The sequence below is a fragment of the Calliphora vicina genome, chromosome 2, assembly GCF_958450345.1.
Source record: "Calliphora vicina chromosome 2, idCalVici1.1, whole genome shotgun sequence".
NCBI lineage: Eukaryota > Metazoa > Arthropoda > Insecta > Diptera > Calliphoridae > Calliphora > Calliphora vicina.
Window position 1 is genome coordinate 31,815,963 of NC_088781.1, and position 25,746 is coordinate 31,841,708.

Genomic DNA, 25,746 nt, shown 5'->3' on the forward strand with positions numbered 1-25,746 from the left:
TCGGTTTTATTTCTTTAATAACTTTTTTAATTTTCTTTCGATTTAAATGAAATTTAGACTCACTGAACAAATTTTAGAGTTCTGCAGAATTTAATAAAAACATGATAAAAATTTTAATTTTTTATAAGGTTTTTTGGGATTTTTTAAAATTTTCTTCAAGGTTTACCAATACCCACCCAGGTGGTACAAGATACATTTTGAACTCGATTCGTTTTTTTAAATTTGTATTTATTTCAATTATATATTACTTTATTCCATAAAAGCTCTATTTTATATATTTTTTTATTACATTTAATTATTATAAGTTATTATAATATAATTATGATGATGAAGCATGATGGCAGATGTCACATTTAGTGTAACAGACCCTATGTTCTGCACAAATGGGCTTCTTGCATTTAACGCAAATTTGCCGTGTGTTTCTCTTTTTTTTATATGAGCAACAAATATGACATTTGCCTTTTATTTTAATACGCCCAGTTGCATCCCTTTCTGTAGTTTCATCGGCCTCGAAATCAGCATCCTGATTCGTAGCGGTAAGTGGTTCACCTGAAAAGTATATCTTTAGCATATTTGCTCTTAGTTTTTTTTAAGTTTTTACCTAATATGAACTCCATAGCTGACCTAATGGGAAATCTTCCAGTAATTTGAGGTATTTTTGACCTGGTCAATATTAACGGACGACATAGGTCTTCGCCAAGTCTCTCAATAAAATGCTTTCGCTGCGATTGCCTCACAGATGTTCCTCCAATGTTCTCCTTGTATATTATAAATGAGGCAAGAGCAGCTGTATCCAAAATATTAAAGAACAGTGCCAATGGCCACCGAAATGTTGATCGTTTTGTGGAATACTGTGATAACATCTTATCCATCGTGTCCACACCACCCTTAGTTTCGTTATAATATAAAATTATCTCTGGTTTATTTTGTGGACCAGATGTAATTTTATTTTTGTGCATTGTTGACAATAGCACAACTGATTTGTTTTTGGCAGGAACATAGGACACTAACGTTACACCTTCAGAAAAACCAAACAAACTAGATGCAACTTCGCGGGTTCGGGACGGTTTAAACTCTTCAGGAACATATCTTTTGTTTTTTTTTATTGTGCCTACGACGGATAACTTCCAAGTGGCCAGCTCTTTAGCTAATGAAAGTGTTGTAAAAAAATTGTCCATGGTGACATTTCTTCCAGAATTTTTGTACATGCCCACCAACTCTTTTACTATACGCTCTCCTTGTTTCACATCTCTTGCATTGTCTATTTTCCCAGTATATATTTGGCCTTGAAGTGGATAAAAAGTTTTGGAATCACATGCCCACCAGATTTTTATTCCATATTTAGCTGGCTTGGATGGCATATATTGCGTAAAACGTGTTCGGCCCCGAAAACCAAAAAGTTGCTCGTCTACGGTTATAGACTCGTATGGTCGATAATGAGCTCTTAAGTTAGAATTCACCATCTCGAAGACATCTCTTATAGGTGCAGCTTTGTCTTTTTCCTGTCGGGCAACTCTTGTGGCGTGCCAGTCAAAGCGAAGGAATCGTAAAATTTCAGCGAACCTCTTTCGCGACATGGTTGCACGATATATAGGATATGCATTTTGTCTCCACAGCTCTGTGAGAGTCTCTTTAGAAGAATTATGGGCACCCATTATAAGCAAAATTCCAAAAAATCCTAATAACTCCTCATCTGTAATTAGTTTCCAAGTTTTTTGAAAATTTGTGTTTTCTGAATTCCATTTCCTGTATACAGCTTCGGCCTTTTTGTTTGTAAATCGTAGAATTAAATCTTTGACGGCATCGCTCATAATGGAATTGAATATATCAACAATAGACATATTCTTTGTGATTGGATTAGGACCCATGTAGAGTTTTTCGCGAATAATGTTAACCGCTCCCCGTCGATTTATATTTGGTGCCTTCTTGTACCATTTCACATTGTCTTTAGTGTTATAATACAAATCGGCCTCACTAGATGTTGTTGGCATTTCGTCGCTCGATTCATCATTATCCTCACTCGATTCATCATAATCACTTTCTTCGTTTACCTCAATCTCGAATTGATCTTGTTCAGCATCAGAATCTTCAGCATCACCTCTAGGCATGTAATATTCGCACTCATTTTCAGCTCCATTGACATTATCATTTCCATCCAAATCTGATTCAGCTTCAATCAGCCGAAGGAAATATGCTTCTCTATCTTCATGGGATAGCCTTTGACAATATACATATGTATGTAAGAATTTTTTAATAGTTTTATTACTTTGAAAATAAATATTCCTACATATATAAATACTGACCTTGAAATTGCTGCGGCAGAAAGATATTGCAAATTATTTTCTCCGCTCATATCAAAAATATTGTAAACCACTTGTCAAGGCTCTTGCACAACAAATAAATTGTGAATAATAAATCCAAATTGTTAACCAAATGTACTTATTGGAATTACCGTTAGAAATTTTTAAATACATAAAAGGCAAAGATGCCATATTACAAGATAATTTGCATTAGTTGCCAACTATACTTAAAGTTTTTTACACTATGGGACAGACGTTACCATATATTATAACACATACCAGAAAAGAATAGCATATCAAGTAATAGGATTTATCTACTGTAAAACTCGGTTGTAACGAATATTGTTTGTTTTAACTGAATTACTTCAACTAAAGTATTTTAGACACATATTTACAGGTGGTAATAAAAGCGCATATATGTACATGCATATTAGGAACGCTTATTAGGAACCTTTCTTACAACGAACTGTTTTTGATGGTCTCACAGAGTTCATTATGAGTTTTATTGCACTTTGAAATAATTAGTTTATAATTTAAAAACAAAAATGTATAAATATGTATGCCAAAAACTTGTTCGTCTCATATAAACATATGTATAGAAGTGCAGTACCACCCGGGTGGGTATTGGTAAACCATGTACATAAAAACCTTTGGTAAAGCGAAGGTTAATAGTACTTTACACTCGAAAGTTTTCCCATTTCTATGTATTTTACCTTAGTCGCTCCATAGTTTGTGAGAGTATTCTAAATTAAAGAAGTTGCTTGTAACGATGGACATAATTATAAATCTATATTTATGTTAAAGGGATCCAGGTTTGGAATACCATCTTAGTAGATACATTTTTGGAATTAGTATATATATACACAACGCTTTCAAACATATTGTCTGAAACGTTGAAAATTTCGCTTTTAATATTACTCCTTAGATCCTTTAATACTACACGATCACATTACTTCCACTTTAATATATCAATAGTTTGATTAGTTGGATAACATACGAAGGATTATTCTTCTAACATGGCAAAATACTGCGTGCAGATGATACTAACGGCGATCATTAACATTAACTACTCAAGCTTCATAAAGTATCAAACGAAAAACTAAAATTTTGTGAAAATGAACAAATTCATTTAATTGTAAATAAATTCGAAAAGAATCCATAAATTTGTTTATATCAAACAAAAAACTAAAATTTTGTGAAAATGAGCGAATAATATTGGATTACCCTTTTTAAGTTATCATTAATTATGTACAGAAACATCTAAAAAATTTATAATTTTACTCTCCACGGAATACAAAATGTGGATCATATTTGTACTACTGGAACCTCAATATATCAAAATTGTGGAGTGGTTTAAAAAGATTTTAATATGTTTTCTATTTTGTTGCCTTTTATAATTCATTTGATTTTCAAAAGAAAGGTTGTGAGAGAGTATACCGAATTGAATGAGCTTTTTCTCTATAAATCATTTACTGATGCGACTTTTACACGATTGTTTTTTAAAATTAAAAAAATTCAATTTTCCAAATTTTTATTTAAAAAAAAAAATTTAATTTTGTTACTGAAAAAAAATTGATGATAAAATTTTTTTTCCGATTTTGACGACCAGACGAAGAGACGGATAGATGGACAGACGGACATGGCTGTATCGACTTCGCTATCTATAACGATCCAAAATATATATACTTTGTGGGGTCGCAAATGAAAAATGTAAAAATTACAAACGGAATGACAAACTTATATATACCCTTGCCACCCATGGTGAAGGGTATACTAAATGCTGTAACCGAACTTGTTTTAATCTAAACGCATTAATAAGAGACTCGTTTACGAACTAATTAAAATTAAAATGACACCCAATCTTTTTTTCATTATTTAGTTATTCAATATTTTTGTGTTGGGGTACCGGTGTCCCCGTGGTCGTCAAAGGGTTAATATACAGCACAGCCCAACGATTATAGATTTAACATACTTACGCGTCAATAGAATGTTTGGTTGTAGGTAGGTATGATAAATTGCATTACCAATTGATCAACACACCACATCTTTTGGGGGAAGTGATATGTTTAGAACCAATCAATCCATAAAACTCTTAATATGAAATATTCCTATCATCAAATTGAGTTTTTTTTTAAACTATACTTTTGCAAACGAGACCAATTAATTTTTTTTCTTCAACGATATCGTCTGGGAACTTTGATTTTGATGTTGATTTACAGTCACTACTAATAGATATTGATCCTACCGGCATATCTTATTATTTATTTACTCCATCCGTAGCATTATCACTATCTGATGGCTTCACTATCTCTTCATGACCTCATAATCAATGCTGCTATCAATGATCGGTAGTAGTAAGAATATTCTGATGAAGAATAATTTTAATACAAATAATCCAAACCTACACATGAAAGTTTTATAATTTTTCCGGTTGTAGAATCAATATGGCTAGAGAAATGATTTCCACATTATTACATATTTTTGGTCAATGTAATTATTTATCACATTATTCATCATGAACATGATTGCCACAAACATTTACATAATTACTACAATCGTATATAGCTGCAATCATGTGAGTATTATCTGTTATGATTGCCGCAATCATATACATAATTATATTGACCATAATATTGTTTAAAATAACTTGTATTAATATTTAAATGATTGTAATGATCATGTACACTAGTGTTTCCCAAAATTTTTTATTTTTATATTTTCATGGGTGCTCAAACATAATTGAAAAGCTTATAGGGTAAAGTATTTTTGAGATTTTTTTCAGATTTTTTGGAAGAGGTTTAGAGGTCGCTTAAGTCCAGCTTTTGTCAAAAATCTGGTTTGTCGTCCTTTTTTGAGCTTTATTCATAACTTTGTCAAGATCCACGATTTTCATTACTTTTGAGGACACAGTTTAAAAGAAAAATATCCATGCTTTATTTTTGTGTTCAAACATTTTTTATATCGATTTTTATACCCAAAACCACCGTAGTGTAATCAAACTACAGGTCTCAATTTCAAAAATAAAATTTGGTACAGGCTTTTCTATTGCTCCCATACGATTGCCCTATCTAAAACCAAATAATATTTCATAAATATCTTAGTTATAAATATATCTAAACCAAATTGAGCACAAATAAGTTTTATAAAAGTAAACTCGCGCCTACTAAATTTTGTGCCGATCGGTCCATAATTAGTCATAGCTCCCATATAAGGTCCAATTCCGAAAATCACTTTAACTAGCATAAATCTCTTAAAAATGTTCATATTCGAATAAAATTCAACACAAATATGTTATATATATACAAAAGTCATGTCACCAAATTGTACAACGATCGGTCCATAATTAGTCTTAGCCCGGAAAATTCTGAAAATTCTAATGTGGGGCACCTTATTGATCCAATTCATTGGAAAAACTAATAGTTTTTGCACACAAAAATAAAGCTTGGACATTCTTCTTTTAAAATGTTTCCTCAAAAGTAAAGAAAATCATGGGCTTTGACAAAATTATGAAGAAAACTCAAAAAAAGGAAGACAAACCCGATTTTTTTCAAAAACTCGACTTGAGCGACCTCTAAACCTCTTCCGAAAAATCTGAAAAAAATCTCAAAAATACTTTACCCTATAAGCTTTCAAAATATGCTTGAGCCCCAACAAAAAAAGTTTTGGGGACACACTAATGTACGCCTATATTTTTGGTTTATATTAAATACCCGACAGTTATTGATGTTAAACTTACAACAGGAAAAATTGTGTAGGTTTAGATTATTTGAATTCAAATTATGAGTCAATAGATACTTCTTACTGCTACCGATCTGCCAGCTATCATTGACAATCCGGTCAAAAAGAGATCATGATGTCAAAGAAGTTAATGTCGTTATAACATTCAGCATCTGATCACTCACATAAGGTTTAATCTAAACAGTGTATGCAAGCAAACAATAATAATGATACTATGATAGTTGCTGAATGTAGGGTACCTTCGTTTCTGCATTTAATAGCATTCATTTCAAAATTTGATCTTTTATGACCTAACAGGTGGAGAGGTAGGTATCATGTTGTCGGTCTTAAACAACACATTTTTATGCTATTTCTATCACTCCACTTGATAAAGCACTTATGGAATTTTAAAAGGTGTTGGTTGAAGGCTTTTGTATCTTTTAATGAAAATCTACTTGACAAATGGAGAAGAAAAAATATTTATGTATGTATAAGTTGGTTTTGGCCTTTGTGCGGCATGCCAGCGAAGGAAGAGTATTAATTTCATTTAAGTGGATTTTTAATGATTTAATTATCAGGGTGGCAAAGATTTTCATGGAAAAATAAATATTTGCTTAACATATGGACAATTAAACTTAATTTAATTTGAAATGTTTAAAAGTTACTTGGAAAATTCAAAATAAGTTCATACCTTTAGAGCTCTTCATAAAATGTTTTTGTTTGGTTTTCTGTTTACTACAAATGCCGCCTTCTTTATGTTTCAATTCCCTTTCTTTGGCTTGAATATAAAGAGCAAATATAGGGCACTGACCCTCAGGTTATATATGAAAAGAATTTAAAGTTTAAGTTATAATAAATGGTTTTAGTTTTATTATGTTTTAATTTATGTGCATTTTTTTTGTTTGGTTTTTTGTTCAACTACCCTTAAACAATGCTAAATTATATTTTTAGAATTTGCTGTTTTGCTTTTAGAAAAATTACTCAGTAAAACAGTTTATTAACAAAACTTTTTCATTAAACCTTTAATTCATTATTTTGCAATTTTCATTTGTGTATTGCTGCTGTTGCTAATAAACAAAGCAGAGCGGCTTAAAAGTATCCTCCTCGTAAGTAAGTAAGTAGTGTAGTATCGTAGGTCGTTGTAGTAGCTGTGTGTTTTCGCATAATACATGCTACCTCCTTTTACGTTTAATCAAAGTTCCATAATAGAAATGCTAATATTGCCACTTAACGATATGGGTCAAAAACGACTAACACTACGTAGCATTAAGTAGAATCAGTAGAACATGGCAGGAGCTGTAAAGCAGCAGCAAAGATAATTAACATCTGGGGAGTTTAGCAGTACCAGTCGGTAACAACTTTAGTATTGTGTTTTGCAAAATGCATAAGGAAAAAATTATATATTAACGAATTAACTGTAGTGGGTAAAAGTTGAGCATTGTAAAATCATGATATTGAATTAGAGCACTTAATTTCCACGAAATCCAGACAAAACGAATATGTTGTTTAGTGTTAATAGGAGTATTATAGTAAAATAAGGGATATTTTGACAGTTTTTATAAATCTTGTCGTATTACTTTTCATGGACATTTTGTTGAAGAACACAAATATTTTCAAATAATTACTTTTGTATTGTAGCTACATTTGGGTACATTTAAAGTTCCTAGAAAGTATTTAATATTCAAATCAATCTCATTCACATTTATCCCCCACTGTACTTCAGGTCAGTGTAGTAAATTCCTAAACAAGTGTAAAGTACCTAATAGATAAACAATTTGTGAGAAAAAGTGTGCTCATATAAGTATGTATGTCAGTATATTTATAGGGTGGCCCTTATTTTGCAATATACTCCCAAGGTCTAAAATTATTTCTCGTTATCTAAAAATACTGAAAATTTTAGCAAAATCTGATAACGTTTAGACAGCATTTTAGGTCAAGTAGTAGATTTTAAAAAAATAAAATATTAAATGCTATCAAAAATCAATTTTAAAATAGCTTTTATTTTCATATATCCATAGATGTTTAATTATAAAATTTTAACATTTTCTGAAATATGAAAATTACAATTTGATACAAAAAAAATAATAATAATTTTCAAGCACAAATTTTACATTTTGAAAAATTTGTTTTAACAAATTTTCAAAAAAATAAAAAAAAATTTAAATCAGCTTATAATGACTGTCAGTGGTTTAAAAACTTTTTTTTTTTGGAAATAATTCGGCATCTTGGGAACTATTGGAGATATTGTTACGAAATTTCTCATGATTTGAGTTGAGGTGTTTTCGAGTTGATTTACATTTGTTCAGTTTCCTAGCGCTAATGGGCCCAAGTACCTAGCCCCTCAAATTTGGTCACCTCGGGTCTCAAATTTTTTAAAAAATCGCCAAAAATCCATTTATGATCCGAATGAGCTGAAATTTTGTACATAAATAGAGCTTGAGAAGATCTACAAAAAAAAATGTACAAATTTTTCAAAGGGGCCATGGTTTGTGGAACTTCTGATGAGTAAATAAAGGCTTTTTGTATAAGTATTTAATATTGTTGAAAACATATGACTTGTGGATTGATATTTTAGTAAAATTAAATAATTTTATAAAATTTTGGGACTTCATTTACCTTAAAAACTAAAAAAAAATCATATGGTGATTTTCCACGAATAAAAATATAAAATTTGAATTAATGTAAAATTTTAACAATTGAAGATAACATAACAAAATTTGGATCCAATATAGACCCGAATGTCCTTAAATCAATGGCATTACAATTTTTGAAATTTTTTATTTTCAAATACTGAAATTCCTAAAACGGGGAAAATGTGTTCCAAAAACAGATTTTTTTAGAAAAGTGCCTACTGTGAAGTTATTTACTGTATGATAGTAAAAATACTTAGTAGGTATTTAAGAAACATATGGGGTTATACAAATATAAAGCTTTTTCGTGGATCGGTGCTTTGCCTTTTTAGAATTTTTTACTCAAACCGAAATTTTTCTTTTAAAATTGGCCAAGTTTGGATAGGTATGTCCGGGGGTGGTATGTCCGCTTAAGTGAGCCAAATTTTTCTTTACACACTTTCGCATTAAGTTAGCTTTCGGGATAAAAATTGTATATAGTCCCGAAGAAATTTTTTTTCTACAAAAGAAAAAAATATATGGGCTTTTTTGGAAAAAAACGTAAAAAATACGGCCCTTTTTATTTCCCAAAAAAAAGTTTCTAAACCACTGTTCGACGTGTTTATCCACGTTATGCTGGTGTAGAGATCTAGGCTCCCAGGGTTCGTTACAAAAAAATATTTTTTAGGCCAAAATATTAAAAGACAGTTTATTTTTCTTACAATGTTATATATCGTACTTTATATTCCTTAAACACTATCACAACACTTTAGTACGACGTTAGCCACCGACTGACGGGGATTAGAGCGGTCCGTAGTACACTCTTATGGAGAGAAGCACGATGTTAACGGGGAAAGGCTTCCTGAGCACTGTGATAACAGGGAAAGGCTTCTCGTAGTACACTCTCACAGAGAGAGGCACGCGATAACGGGGAAAGGCTTCCCGTATATACTCTCTACACGTCTTAAACCGCAGGTATTCTCTCCGTTGACCGCGACACCACAACGGGCGTCAAAAGACATAGTACCGAAGAGGGAAGACGATTTAGTAGGCTGGGAACGGTTAGAACCTCTAAATCCCACCGTACTCACTTACCTCAGTTTTATTAGGTGTCCCGTGGTTGCTCTTAAGTGTACGGATATTTGTTTGGTTTCCATACTTACTACTAGGTGACGTTACTTAAACTAACTACAAATAACGTTTAGACAAATTTGAAAAATCACAAATGAAAACTAATATGAGGCAAAAATAAGTGCCTATGACTTTTGCTCCTCACAAGCTAAACACTAAGTTAGGATTAACAAGTAAAGCTAGGGTCACACATAGCAAATATTTGACGAAAAAGACGTAACCACTAAATAAAATATATTTTAATTCTTTTATTTATCGTCAAAAACTCATTTTACTTAAGACAAATATTTTGTTTTATTTTATTTGATGCTATTTGATCTTACAAAACACTTGTAAGAGTAAACATTTCAAACATATTTGTGCTAAGAAAATTGGTTACGTTTTTTTGAGTAAATATTTGCCACCGTACCTTAAGTGTTATATTCAGTTGTGCAGAATCTTGTAATGGTGTATTCACAAAAGTTGATAGAAAGATTTAGGTTCCTATAAAACTTTTTTATTTCCAATTTTATCACAATATTTATTATTATAAGAAAATTATGAATGTTCAAGTCATTTTCTGAGGGGGGCCTTATATGGGGGTACGAGGTAAAAATGTTGCCCGATTTTTGCCATACTTTACAGTATATTTTCAGAGTACTTAGAAGTAATATGTGCAAAATTTTATGAGGATTACCTTATAATCAATGTATTTATGGCTGCTCAAACAGTATTCCGGGGGACATTTGTATGTGGGCTAGGAGGCAATTTTTAATACCAAACAAAGTTTATCAGCATAGATTATTTGTTGATAAGACAGACGGACGGACATAGCTAGATCGTCTTAGAATCTTATGAGAAACAAAAATATACTCCTATATACTTTTTGTTTCTACGAGCAATAAACGGAATGACTAAATCAATATACCTTCCATATTTTTGAGTATAAAAGAGCATATTTGAGGAGCCGCAGAAGAAGAAGAATTTTATTCGAATTTTTTTACAAATTGATTTTTTGGTATTTGTATAATATTTGGGTTGAAATATTCTAGAAAAAATTAATTTCACAAAATTTTTAAATTTTCAAAAAAGTACATTTTGTTCTGCGGCTCCTCATTTTAACAATTGTATCTATTTTGAATTATCGTGGGGACTGATTTGAATGAAAAATTGCTGATGTCGATGAAATTTTAATTTTGGTCACATATTTGTTAAAATTATTTCATAAAAAAATATTTCTTTACCTATTTTCTAATATTCTTTTTTCATGTACCGTAATTTTAAGCGTAAATTCTCATAAATATTTAGCTTTAAATATTTTTAAATATGACAAAAATACAAGCTATGTTTAAAATGATAAAAATAGGTCCATGTTTTCTCTCAGTCCCCATACAAATATATAAATAAATGCCTGTATCCCAACATTTCAGCAAATATAAGTTTCATGCAAAAATAAGATACAAAAGGATATATTATTCGGACCGATTCATTTTTGTCCATACCCCCATATAAAGTTCACTTCCTGAAAACACTTAAATAAGCGAAATCTCTTATAAATTTATGTTTATGACCCAAACCTTGAAACTTCAAATAAAATGAGCAACCTCTTAACGTTATCCAATTTTGATCAGTTTTTCAGCATATGGTGTCTAGATAACGGGTAGCAATCTTATTGAAATCCAAAAAGTGTAAAATTAGGGCCACCCTACTGTATACATATTCACTTTGTTGCGTGCGTATTAACTGTATTCTATAGTTTGGTTTTTATCTAAGTACTTCCGTTGTTTGTGTCTGTTGTATATGATTGCGTGTGTACGTTCTCTATATTCTATTTTGTTTTTGCTCGATTCAGCGTGTATATGTGTTGATTACCCTCGCTTTTAACAGTTGGCGTTAATTGCTTTTAATGTACATTTTTTTTGTACATCTCGTCGGTACATTATTAGACCTATGGGTTTTTGTGAAATTTTAATTTAACATTTTGTTGGAATATTGAATATAAAGCTGTTAAGATTGCGCAAATATATGATTTGCTCAAAACAAAAAAGTACAGAAAGAAGCTAAACACGAAAGGAAGTTGAGGTTCATTCTAAATATCTTAAGTGGGTATTTAAAGTGGTTTGTAATAAAAAATTAGATTTTATATAATGAATTTATGTGCCATAAAATATCTTTTTTTATTAGAGAGTAATATTGCAATATCGATTAAAGTTAATAATAGGTTATTAATTTGTATATCTTAGTAATTAAGTTAAGCTATTATGATTATATCTTTATTCCTATAATTTTTAAAATTATAATTTAGTTCATATATGTTTCAATAAAAAACAGAACATGCATATATGCATATTCTGCCTTATTTACATATATGTAGGTAAATAAAGTCATAACATTTAATGATTTTGCCGGAAAAACATGATTAAAAATACATATATTTTGGATATAGACAGTTCCAACAACAGCGTAAATATAGCTGGTAATATGTATGCAACACTAGAACAGCTATCAACCAATATTGCGGGTTACACCACTTTTGCGCTGATAGCCTCAAATATATTTAATATAAAATCAAGAATGAGTTTGTTCAAAACTTTTAGCATTTGGTTCTAAAATCCATACTTAAAGTTATGTACATAGTAATTGATAATTTAAAAAAAAAAAAATATATTTAGCTGAATCCACGTCTGACATAAATTGAACCATAAGCTTTTAAACACAGAATATAGACATGGGATGACAAGGTTTTTCACTCAGTCCTCCTGACGTGATCTACTGATTCAAGTTAAACGGTATGCATATTTTGTGTAATGAATTTTGGATTCTTCTCAAGTTGCCCGCTTTCGATGTTGAAGTTAAATCACAATCAGTGTTTTCAACTCAATTGTGTATATTCATGACCCAGAAAAAAATTAAATTTCTGACTAATTCACAACGAATGAATCAGTTTTTTCAGATTTTTTTTCCTTCAGTTTTGTTTTTTTTGGTGGTCTGCTTGGGAGAATAGGACGGGCCTTCCGGGACGGGATTGACAAGGTTTTGCACTCAGTCCTCTTGACGCAATCTAATGATTCAAGTTAAACGGTATGGAAATTGTGTGGTGAATTTTTAATTATTCTCAAGTTGTCCGCTTTCAAGGCTCAAATTAACACATCGATACAGCCTCTGAAAAAATTACTGAATTAAATCACAAGAAGGAATCTCATCCATGTCTATTTTCTGGCCCAAAAATGAATTAAATTTCTAGCGAATTTAAAACGAAAGAATCATCCTAGTAAAATTTTTACCATGAATGTGGCTTTCTTTGGTGTTCTGGTCTGGAGGAAAGGACCTTCCTTCCTTTATTGTATGTAGTTTTTGTTTGCTGATTTACTCATAGTAATATGTAGACAATCGCCTTGATGTACACACAGTCTCACAAATTTTTTTGATTTTTTTAAGATCATAATAATCATTATATTCCGACTTAAATCTTTTTTTTAAGAACCGAATTTATTATTCAACTCAATCTCCAACAAACCGAAACTTTTAAATTTGAATCGATGAATTGATTTTAGGATTTTCATTATCTTAAAAAAAATCAAATAATTTTTGGTGTTTACTCACTTTTTAGGCTCACTGTATGTTTCCAATGTATTTCGCTTTCTATAAGGGATGTGCTTCCTAGTACAGAGGGCATCATTAACGTATACACAGTTGAGATCTAAATTTTCCTATATCATAATAGCTAGCAAATAGTTCTTAACCGACTAAAGATTTTTGCGGGATAATTAGTATCGAATGTGGTCTCACAACACCATAACTATCTATTCTAATAGTCGATTTGAAGCTCATTTCCCTAAATCTTCATTCTTTAGTAAGAAACTTTGACCGATGTGCATCTCCTCCATATTTGTTTCTAGTAGTCTTTGCTCAAATCATAGGTATGTTAATTATCCTTCTGTACGAAATGTTCTTCCTGGTAGAAAGAACACCGTTAACGTCTACACAATTTTATCAACAATTTTATCCTACACCAGGGGAATCACGACTAATTTTCTGTAGACTACGGATGTGGCGAATAGATTGGAATCGAATGAAGTATCCATAATTAGTGTATTATCAAATAAGTAATTTTTCCATCTCACTATTTGTTTTATTCTACGAGACATTCTCATAAAATTCAGAAAGGAAATTAAGATAAATTAAACATAAAATTATGATGTACATACTTGATTTTATGTTACAAATACAATAACTGCATTAATTATGTTTAACAGCGAGTAATTATACAATTCATAATGTCTTCAATGTACTTAATTAGTGGAAATACTTAAAATTATTTAAACTTAAACGACATTATCTTCCATTAAAATATTCTACTTAATGAAGTCCATTTAACTTGAAGCTAATATACAATAAACTTATATAAGTACAAGCATTTTTAGTTCAACAACTATAATGTAAAGCATTTCCGTAATACATCAAGATATTAGTTTTCTTAGTAAAAATTATCCTCAAGCGATATTAAATAACATTGTGTTCATTTGAAGAGAAAATAAAGTAAAAAAATATATATATTAAAATGTTACAGAAATATTTGAAACTGTAGCAGAGTAGCAAAGTAAAGTTTTCTTTTGATACAACGATAAATGATAAGCTTTTTTTCTCAACTTGTAAAATACAAGTAAATGTATGTCTGTATATAGTGACACTCGAACATTGTAAATGTACATGTTTTAGCATTCAACAAATGAAAAGCAACGATTGCCTGCACAATGCACAATTTCATCTGGATCTACAGTGACATTAACAACTCACCATTGAAACAAATGCCAGATTGTGGTACAATGCCCTTCAACGTCAACTATTACTAAAAAAAAAATACAATAACAACAATAGTAGGAACAACAACTACGTCAGCAGCTACTAATATTGCACTTTACTGTCAGTGACATTAATGCCGTTTAAACAATTGCCAAAGTGCTTTAAGCTGCTTTTACTAACGTTATCAATATTGTGCACTATATACAATATACACAGATATTCGTTTACCCAATTGCCACCATTAACATCGCTATTTACCGTTGCACAACCAGCAACTCACACCATAATTTGAAAATAATGTCAGTTATATATGGGAAATATCAAAAACTTTGTAGGATTTCTCTAAAGAAATATTTTTTTTAAATCTTAATGGGTGTATAATATAAAAGTGCGGGAATTTGTGAAATTTTGACTTTTATTTGTACAATATAAATTTATTAAAAGTAGTGACATCTTTCTGGCAACATACGGATTACTCACCAAAAAAACCTGCTCATTTGTTGACACCAAGAACGAATAAATCCAATTTCGGATACTCTGTTTTGAAGTGAAGCATATCCCCGAGAGAGCACTCTGCATCGATCGAAACTAATAGTAGTAGGACGGGTCATGGTCTGGACTATAAGGCAGGTGAAGCAAAACTTCCTAACCACTTATTTCTAAATAAATAGTTTTTAACAGTTTTTACTGCTTCATGCCTGGCCACATATTCTAGGCGTTTTTAGCCAATACTCGATTCAAACGACTCAGTTGCCTTCGGTACAGGTTTCCTGTGATTGCCTGGCTAGATTTCATCAGCTCATATTAGACAGGACGCTTTTGGTCCGACCAAATACAGAGCGTACTTGTCTTTGGTGTTGATTAGGCCTGTTGGCCAGGCTTCACATGCACATTAGGGTTTTTATCCAAAAGCTTTGGAATGAATCTAAAAAATTAAATATTAGGAATGGATTTATGGAATGAATGCCTGATATTCTTTAACTAAGTTTTTTGTGAATTAAGCACAAATTTTATTAATTAATTCGAAGCTCTGATATTTAATAATTATAACACTAAGTTTTTATATGAAATTTGGCTATAATATTCCATGTATTAAGAAAATTTAAAAGGTAGCATTTTGACAATGAAAAAGTACTATTAGTTCTCCTTTTTAGTACCTAATATCATTATGATCATATCCTTGATTGTATCATTACTCAGATAATTACCAGAAACTTTTAAAAATTGTATGTGACAACGATATGTCTCAAACGACTCAAATCCGTGTTAATTCCTAGTAAAAAGTATTTTTCCGGAATTTAAAAAAGTACCAATATTATATTTGGCATTTTTCGATGATTTTTTAGATACATAGGGTCTAAAAAAAGTACTAAAACATTGTATTTATCCGTTTCATTACCTAAAGAGTTCGAATTTCAAAAAAGTATCAAACAGCTATCAGCTAATGTTTGAAGTTTTTAAGATAAATATGCATTTTAATTATTGTTTGTATTGGTATTAATTTAGAAGATATAAGGTTACCGATTTATCCCGTTGATCCTCCCATCCACTGTGGGCTGTTTGATTTTGAATCAGGCAGTCACTCAGTAACGTAACACTTTTATATATATGTGAGTACAGATATCAAAATAATGAACAAAGTTTTGTAAACTACAAAGCTTAGTTTTAATTTTTTAACTTTTAAATGATCCTAAGACTTAGGACTCACAGGTTTATTTTTCTCTAGTATATGTGTATGTGAAACCCAAATAAATATAAGCTATCTGAATTTAGTTTCAAAGATTTTCAAAAAATTTGGTATTCCTCATATATATTTTTTTAATTTTATTTTGTCTTTTAAAAGAGAACAGTATATCAGAGCATAGCAAATGAAGTGCATGACATATTAAATGAATTAAGTATTCAATCAACTGTAACTATAAGAATTACATTGATAAAATTTTATAATACAATAGTTTTGTGAAATCAGAAAACAAAGAAAAAGAGGCAAAAAAAAATTAAAATATAAATTTAATTTGCTTTAAACACTAAAAAAATATTTAAGTAAAATTAATAATAGAATAACAAACTACCAAAGTTTTATTAATGTATAGTTAAATGACTTATTTTGCAATATATAAAAAAACATGCAACATATGTGTAATCAATATAATTATCTCACAATCATCAAAAAAACTAGTTAAAAAAAAAACATTTTAAAAAATCGCTAAGCTAAAACTAAAAAAAGCAATATGCAACATATTGCCCTTGATGGCATGAATTAGCAATTTTATCGAAGGCCATAAATCTGTTGATAACAAAAATTATTTTAAGGAACATTAACAATTGAATATGACTCGAAATCCAGAGAGATGATAAAATGCAGATTGAGGCGCATAAACCTCATGGCTCATAATCCATATGCAGGAATTTTAACAATATTTTTTTTTATTTTAATGCGAAAAAGTGAAAACTTTGTTAAAGCTTTATGTTCATTTTATTGTGCCAGTATTTATGCATTAAATCCAATAGAGAATGGAGTTCGCAAATTAATTTAAATTTTCTTAAACCAAAAACCAATTAAACAAAATTACTATCAAAATACAAGAATATTTCAAAAATAAACTTTAAGTACTAATTAATAGGGCAAGTTTTTCAAGATATTTGCTTGTAAAGTAATCATTATCATATTTTACGAATAATTTAAGCTGAACCGTACATAAATGTGTATATTATGCACTTCGACTATAACTTCTTTCCGGAAAATATAACTTTTGAGTTTCTTAATAGACTATGTAGGCGTATGATTAATATCTGATAAATACATTAAGTGTACACGATTATGGTGTTTCAATGATAGGAATATGAATGCTAAAAACTCAGGAGATGTATGATATTATTTAATTTTAATAATTTTTATCCCAAAAATTAGGATATGTACAAACAATTTCAAATTTAAAAAAATCTGATCAAGAGTTAATAGTTGTGCCATATTTATGTATTCTAGGTTGAAATATTTCCACCATCTAATACTTTAATTTTATTTACACTTTGCTTTTTCCCATTTTCAATACTAAACATTTCTGATAAATAGAGAATATTATATATAACTAGATCACCTCAGAATTGTATGGGGGTATATGAACCAATATTTTTATGTGTTACAAACGGTATGACAAAACCAATTAATCCCTCATATTTTTGTGTTATAGAACAGCAAAAGAATTTATGTCTCAACCAATTCGAATATGATTGGTGCAAAACGCATTTAAATTTCATGAAAATCAAAGTCTCAAATGAGAGATATTTCCAATTCGACGCATTTTCTGCCTGTTAAAAATTTCGTGCGAAATGCTGTCAAACTACATATAAAATATTTGGAATGAAATATATGCGAAATAATTTCGCAAAAGCAGTACTCTGTTTTTATTGTAGAAAAAATGTGAAATACACCTGGCAACCTTATTTTTCCACATGAAATAACATACGCAGCACTTCTTTCGCACGAAATTAAAACCAACAGCTAGCTGTCAAACCGCATGTAAAATTTTTCGTATGAAAAAACCATAATTTTTCGCAAATATGAACAGAGTACTAGGCTATATACACAAAAGTCAGTAAAAAACAGTTTGATTTAATTTTTTTTAGAACCGATTCTATTATTCAGTTAAATCTCCAAGAAACCGAAACTTTTAAATTTTAATCGATGGATAAATTTTAGGATTTTCATTGTCTTAAAAAAAATACAATAACTTGTGCCTCTAAACCAATGATGTTCATTTCATTGTGCTTTCGCGCTGAGTAACAACACACATATTCTTATTCTCTTTAAAAGAACGTAACAAATGTCTCATTTTTTTCAGAAATTCATTCAGCATTGTTGTTGGTTGGTTTTTGGACGAAGCATAGCAAACACACGCGTTTCAATTACAATTGAACACAAAACAACAAAGTCAGAAATAAATAAAAAATTTGAGAGAATTTCGGCCGTATAAATTTAAATTAAATTCATTTAATAAATTGGTTATATCTGGCAAAAATTCTAAATCTAAACATTTTTTATTTTGTTCTTATTTTAAGTGTTTGACATTATGTTTGCTGGGTAGCTCTCTCACAAATACATCTTCATTTTTATTTTTGAACATCACTGCTCTAAACTTTTTAGTTTAAAGTTTAAACTTTAGAGTCTAAAGAGAGTAAACTCTTTAGAGCATAGACCGGCGCACAGTGGCTCATTTTCGTTTTTCATCGGCCAAAACTCTGTAACTTTTGAACCGATAGAGATATTTTAGAAATTTTTTGGTGGACAGATAACTTCTTGAGTTTTTCTCCAGTTTTAATTTCATTAAAATCGGTTCAGTAGTTGTTGCGCACTTTAAGGTTAAAGTTGAACTTTTAATTTTTGTATAGCATTTAGTATGAAAATGGAAATTTTTTGTTTTTGAATCAGCTATACTTATTAAAAAAGTTATCAGCAGATAAAAACAAGTTAGGAAGTATGTCCGCCATGCTGGACTGTATAATACCCTACAATATAATTTATTTTCGTGAATGATTTTCAGAAGAGGGCGTTATATGGGAGCTATGACTAATAATGGACCGATCATCATTAAATTAGGTGACCTTAATTCAGTTTATATAAGACTTATTTGGTGCAAAATTTGTGTAGATACATATATAAATTAACCATTTAGACAGATAAAGTATAATTTCGGGAGAACATTTGTATGGGTGCTAGGTGAAATAGTGGACCGATTTCAGTAATTTTCAATAGACTTCGTTCTCGGGCCGAAAAAAATTTATATGCCAATTTTTATCGCAATATCTTCAAAATTGCGACTTGTACTTTGCGCCAGTCATATGAACAAGTAAAATAAAAATAGAACAAAAATTTGGGAGTAATTTCATTCAAATGAAAAAAGTGTTCAACAAGCAGATCTAAACAGGTCAACAAGTACATATAGGCTTAAAGAGGACACTTTGGACTTTCTCCTGGTAGTAAAATTTGTTTAACTCCTTTTGACCCTAAGCACTTTTATTCCACTGAAATTAAAATTTGGCTAAAATTAATAACACATCAGGTATAAAAAGTACAGTGACAAATCATATCAGCTCTTAAATACTATTATCCAACCAACATAACAAAAGAAAAATCATCCAATTATCGATAATAGTTTGCGAGTAATGATAATTTACTTCTGATCAAATTTACGAAAATCACATTTTTTATAAAATGATATAAAATATTTGACTTAACAGCATGCCACGCACACAATTGACAATATTTTTATCTAATTTTTTGGCTACCTTAGTGTCAATAGTAAGAATGGCATTACAATTTTTGAAATCGGAGTTAACAAAAGTTGGACTTTTGGCCGATCAAATTTAGAGCCACCGTGCGGCGCTAGTATTGTTGTGAATACTAACATTTTCGGTTATACGTACACAACACGATCGCAAACAACAAGAGCGTAAAAATACTAATATTTCAATTGCTTGACTGCATTCAACAAATTAGGAATATAGCGCATGTTTTTTCGTTTTTTGCTCATTTTTTTGTTTTTAGCTCAGTTTTTGTTTGTTTTTCAGTACACTGTAAAGCAGCAACCTGAATGAACAAACATAACATAGCAAAACAAAACAAATGAATTATCGAAATGTGTTATTTCTCTCTGTGTAGTGTCACCTATACACATAGTAAATCCTCTCTATTCGCCGGTCTATGCTTTAGAGGCTATGTGTATATTAGGGTGGCGCTTAACGTTTGATTTTTCCCAGTCTTACTCCCCAGTTTAAGACGTACCGCAAGCCCGCTGAAGTTTTGAGGTTATAAGTTCAAATTTTTTTTTCAGTTTTTGTAAACATTTTTCCATTAAAAATTACTTTTGCAATTTAATTTAAAATAATAGAACTTTGTAATTGCCATTCTAAAATTGTTATAAATCTAGACTTCATGTTATATGTTTTGCTTACGTTTCATCAAAATCGGCCCAAAAACATATAACATTTCGCTATTGAATATTAAAACTTTCAGACTATATTTAAAATTATCTGGACTATATAATTCAGAATAGGTCCAAATCGCTCCAAAAATATATAATTTAGCTATCTTTCCATAAGAAATTCCAAATATTGAAAATGTTGACCTTCGACGTTCACGATTTATAGGAGATATCTCCTATAAGAAAACCTATAGGAGATATTGTCATACTTTTTTCATATTTTTATTTTCTAATATATTCTCAATTAATCCCCAACTAAATATGGATATATGTTAAGTAAAAATGAGATTTTTTCTTTCTCTTTTGCAATTTTAGTTTACGTTATTTAAAATTTAATACGAGTATATCCAGTAATTCATGTTTATTAACAAAATAAATCTTTTAAGAACATCAAAAAAAATTAGATATAAATGTATGTACATGAGATTGATATGTGTTAAAACTTTTAACAGTAAACGTATTAGTATTTAGTATCTGCAAACCTTTTTTAAAATAATACCAATTATTTTCTGCAAATACTCAGGTCAGTAGGTTCATTTCTAAGTGTTTATTGAACATTATAAGTAGACATGGAACATAATTTTACTAAATCCATGTACAGAATTTGCATAATAATTGCTACACCCAGTTTTTCTGTATATTTTCAAAAATAGAAAAAATTAGTTTGTTTTAGTAAATTTTATTGTACCAAAGAGTAAATGGGTTTCGTATGGTGTCATCCATAGAAATTGAGAAACATTTTTTCAAACATTTTGTATAAATAAATGACAACGACTGCGGTTTTCAATTATTGAATTTTGTGGTAGCCGTTAATGATGTTTTTCATTTCTTAGTATTTAATTTATTATATGTTTTGTTAGTAATAATAATTAATTAAATTATAAATGTTAATTTCGAAAAATGTAAATCTTTGTTTTTCTGTTACCATGAAATGTACCATACAAGAACAGAAACCTGCTTATTCACACACATTTTCAATATTTGAAAATTTGATCATGTAATGTTTATATATTTTTATATGCAGTTTATGATTGCATGCAGAAAAAAGCATATTGCAATAATGTTGTATTAATATAACTACATAATGCTTGAATAGGCATACACTATTCGAAAAATGTATATGATAACAAGAAAACAATTTACGTATAAATTATTATATAAATTATTTATATATGCCCTTGTAGCAAAGTCAATAATTTATATTTTATATAATTATGTATATATACCTTTTATGGTATTTGCTTATTGAAAATTAAGCTCGCACCATATGCTTATTTTGATAATTACAATAAAAATTACTGTCGAATAATAAAAAAATAATTATGAAGTTTCTAAATTTAAGGAGAATCCATCTCAATGCTGACAGCATATGGATTTGACTTGATATGATTTCTATTGAAAAAGTTTATTACTTTGAAAGTAAATCCAAATATTTAATTTATTTGATTCGAAGAAACACAAACAAAAATTAAGTAGAAAAATTTAATGTTGGTAGCTGGGACATTATTTTTATTGTTTATTATTATAATCATTCACTTTAAATAAAAATGGAAAATTTAGTTATCTTTTGACAATACTAAAAAAAAGTGTTGTGGAGTATTTATGTAGAATAAACTTATAGTCCAGCTGGTCTGATTTTTTTTTACAGTGGGTAAAAGTTTTTAATTTTTGATCGATTATACTAATTGAAAAAAATGTTGTAAGTTAATGTTCTGAGAGAATTCTAATTGTAAGAGTTATATCGTGGATTTTTATGGGGATCATTTTTGTGGAAGATCATAACAATCTAGCTCCCCTTTTTAGGGTTGAGTTTGACCCTTTTTTCGAGAAAATCCAAAAAAGTCCTTTTAAAAGGGACCTTTAAGGAATAAAATATTCAACGAAAATTTGTGCCGGAAAATTTCATTGAGAGTCACCAATGCTACAAAAGTTGTAAATAAAACTCTTTACGCTAAATTACAAAAATCTTTATATTTAAGTTTACTTTTTAATTCTGCTCGATCATTTTTGTTTTTTTTTTCGATATGGCGAGCCTATGGAGGGTTTAATTTGTTTACCGGCTATATTGGATATGGAATTCTGACTAAAGTCAAAACAACCTGCTAACAATTATCTCGTACCTATGAAAAGTTACATTCGTCAACAGTTGGAACATGCAAAAATGGCGTTTTATCACAAAAAGTCCCTATATTTTTTCCTTCGTAGAAAAAATATTTCTTGGGGCTATATAAAATTTGTATATAACCCGAAAGAGAGCCTAACAGCGTGTAAATTAAAACTTGGCTCACTTAATCGGACCTCGTCGATCCCAGAGCTATCGAAACTTGAACAATTTTAAAAAAAAATTTTAGGTTTGAGTAAAAAATTCTAAACAGGCAAAACACCGCGGTAAAAAGTTACATGCATCCAAAGTTAGAAAATGTAAAAACTAAAAAAATAATTATAATATGGTGATTTTCCACGAAGAAAAATATAAAATTTGAATTAATGTAAAATTTAAACGGTTAAAGATATCTTAACAAAATTTGGAACTGATATAGACTTAAATGTCCTTAAATCAATGGCATTATAATTTTTGAATTTTTTTATTTTCAAATACCGAAATTCCTGAAACGGGAAAAATGTGTTCCAAAAACTCAGTTTTTTTTTAGAAAACTGCCTACTGTGACGTTATTTACCGTGTGATAGTAAAAAAAACTTTACAAGTATTTAAGAAACATATAGGGTTATACAAATAGGGGGCTATTTCGAGGATCGATGCTTTGCCTTTTTAAAATTTTTTACTCAAACCAACATTTTTTTTTTTAAATTGGCCAAGTTTGGATAGTTCTAGGGTGTGTTATGTCCGTTTAAGTGAGCCAAATTTTAGTTTACACGCTTTTCCATTAAGTTCTCTTTCCGGATCATATACAAATTGTATATAGTTCCGAAGAAAATTTTTTTCTACAAAAGAAAAAATATAGGCACTTTTTTGGTAAAAAAACGTAAAATATACTGACTTTTTACATGATCCAAATTTGGATGAGTGTAAGTTTTTATAGGGACGACATGACTCTTAGCAAGTTTTTTGTATTTTATTTAGAATTTTATCACCAATATAGCTGAATTTGTAAAAAAAAAAATCGACCCTCCGTTGACCCGCCATAACTAAAAAACCAAAAAAAGAAAAATCAATAAACCTAAATATCTCTTCAACTAATAGAGATTACCTACATGTGTAAGCGTATTTTTAGTAGATATTCTCAAGGACTATTTATATTTTAAATTTCAGCTCATTCGGATCATAAATGGATTTTTGGCGATTTTTTTAAAAATTTAAGACCAGAGGTGACCAAATTTGAATGGCCACGTACTGGCCCCCATTACCCCTAGGAAGCTGAAGAACTGCAAATCAACTAGAAAACACCTCAGCTCCAATCATGTGAAATTTCGTAATAATATCTCTAATAGTTCCCGAGATACCGAATTATTGCCAAAAAATACGTTTCTGAACCACTGTGCACCGGTGCACAAAAAGGCTCCATATTTGTATAACCCTTATTTATAATCTTGTTTAAATAAATACAAAGTAATTTTACTATCACATGGTAAATGACGCCACAGTAGGCACTTTTCTAAAAAAATAACACATTTTCCCCGTATTAGGAATTTAGGTATTTGAAAATAAAAAATGTTGATTTATAATTTCTTTAAACAATAATATTATAATTTTTTAGTTTCTATGGTAAATGACGTCCGAAAAATTCAAAACAATTACTTCATATCACTAAACTGTTAATATTCATGTCCTAAGGTTTTCACCAATACCAAATACTTATACAAAAAGCTTATATTTATTCATCAGGATCTCCACAATCCTTGCTCCCTTTGGAAACATTTTAACGTTTTTTTATATATTCCATGCAAAATGAGTTTTGGAAATAACGTAAATAATACGGATATATTTACACGTTCTAACTTTGAATTTATATTACCATAACTCAGCCATTTTTCGACTACTTTGTTTAAATCTTTCTCTGTTTGAAAGGTGAAACTCATATCTTCCAAAAAAAAAAAAAAATTATTATTTTCCAAAAACATATTTATGATGTTCTCAAATTTTAGCTTTTCACTACAACAAAGTGATCAATACAAACTGTATACAAATTCTATCTGTTGATAAGGTTTGTTCGGTATTGAAAATGCCCATACAAATGACCCCCCGGAATATTATTTGAACAGTAATAAATATGCTCCATTTGTTTCTAATGAATAATCAAAAAATAATAAATTTCTGAGTACTTTGGTATGGAATATCCCTTAAGTTTAACCCATTAAAAACCAAGACCATTTAAAATGAAAAATTTTTAAATTCATTTATTTATTTAAACTAAAATACGGTAAAAGAACATAGAAAATTAAAAAAAATTAAAAAAAAATTTTAGGAAACATGTTTTTGGGGCTGTACCTGAATGGGTACAATGGCGTAAAGTGTATGCTATTTTTATAATCTGTGAAAATTTTTAAAACATTACTTTTTCAACACAAAGCAATATCGTATTGTTCAGACAACCATCTTATTCTGTTATGACATTCACCCCATCGTAGGGGATTTTTTATCCTTTAAGGAAATTGGTTTCCAGGAGTAGTTGCGACACCAGAAACCAGTGTAATTTGTATATGGGTCTCACTTTGTCAGTAGCATCTAAGTTAGTGTTATCAGCCAAATTAACAAAACGAATCTGTTCCGTGATATAATTTCGGAAATTTTGGAGTGCGAGTATCCTCGCAGAGCATCCAATACATATCTTCTTTTGGCATAGAGCGATATTCACTGTAAGGCAAAATACTCAAAATATATTCAAATCTTCTGCGCTGAAGGATACATTGTGCTTATTAGCTTGCGATGCATAAATGCAAGTCTGCTAAATGGTTAAACTAAAAACCTTTTCCCATTCAAGTATGAAATAATATCGAACTCATTGTCCAAAAAAATAGTTTGAGACATTTGAGCATAGCATGGTCTTATTATCCAAATATAATTTGTTTTGCTTGATCTTGAGGGCATTATTTTCTGTCAGAACTTCTCAAGTGGAACATCATCGTCGCTATCACTGTTATCACAAAATACTTATATTTCACCTGGTACATCCGATCTCTAACAATATCGTCAGCAACACCTTCATCTTCATCCATATTACAATCCGAATCTGATAAAATATTAGCTATCAAAATTGTGGTGCTCAT

The 25,746-nt window shown here is 29.9% G+C and overlaps 1 protein-coding gene across 1 annotated transcript; it reads right to left on the reverse strand.

Moving 5' to 3' along the window:
- Positions 1-319: 319 nt before the first annotated feature.
- Positions 320-25,746, reverse strand: LOC135950373 (piggyBac transposable element-derived protein 4-like). The gene is made up of 3 exons (XM_065499920.1): positions 25,649-25,746; positions 602-2,217; positions 320-549 (listed from the first exon to the last, which is right to left on the reverse strand). The coding sequence occupies exons 1-3, from the start codon at positions 25,744-25,746 to the stop codon at positions 320-322; spliced, it is 1,944 nt and encodes a 647-aa protein (XP_065355992.1).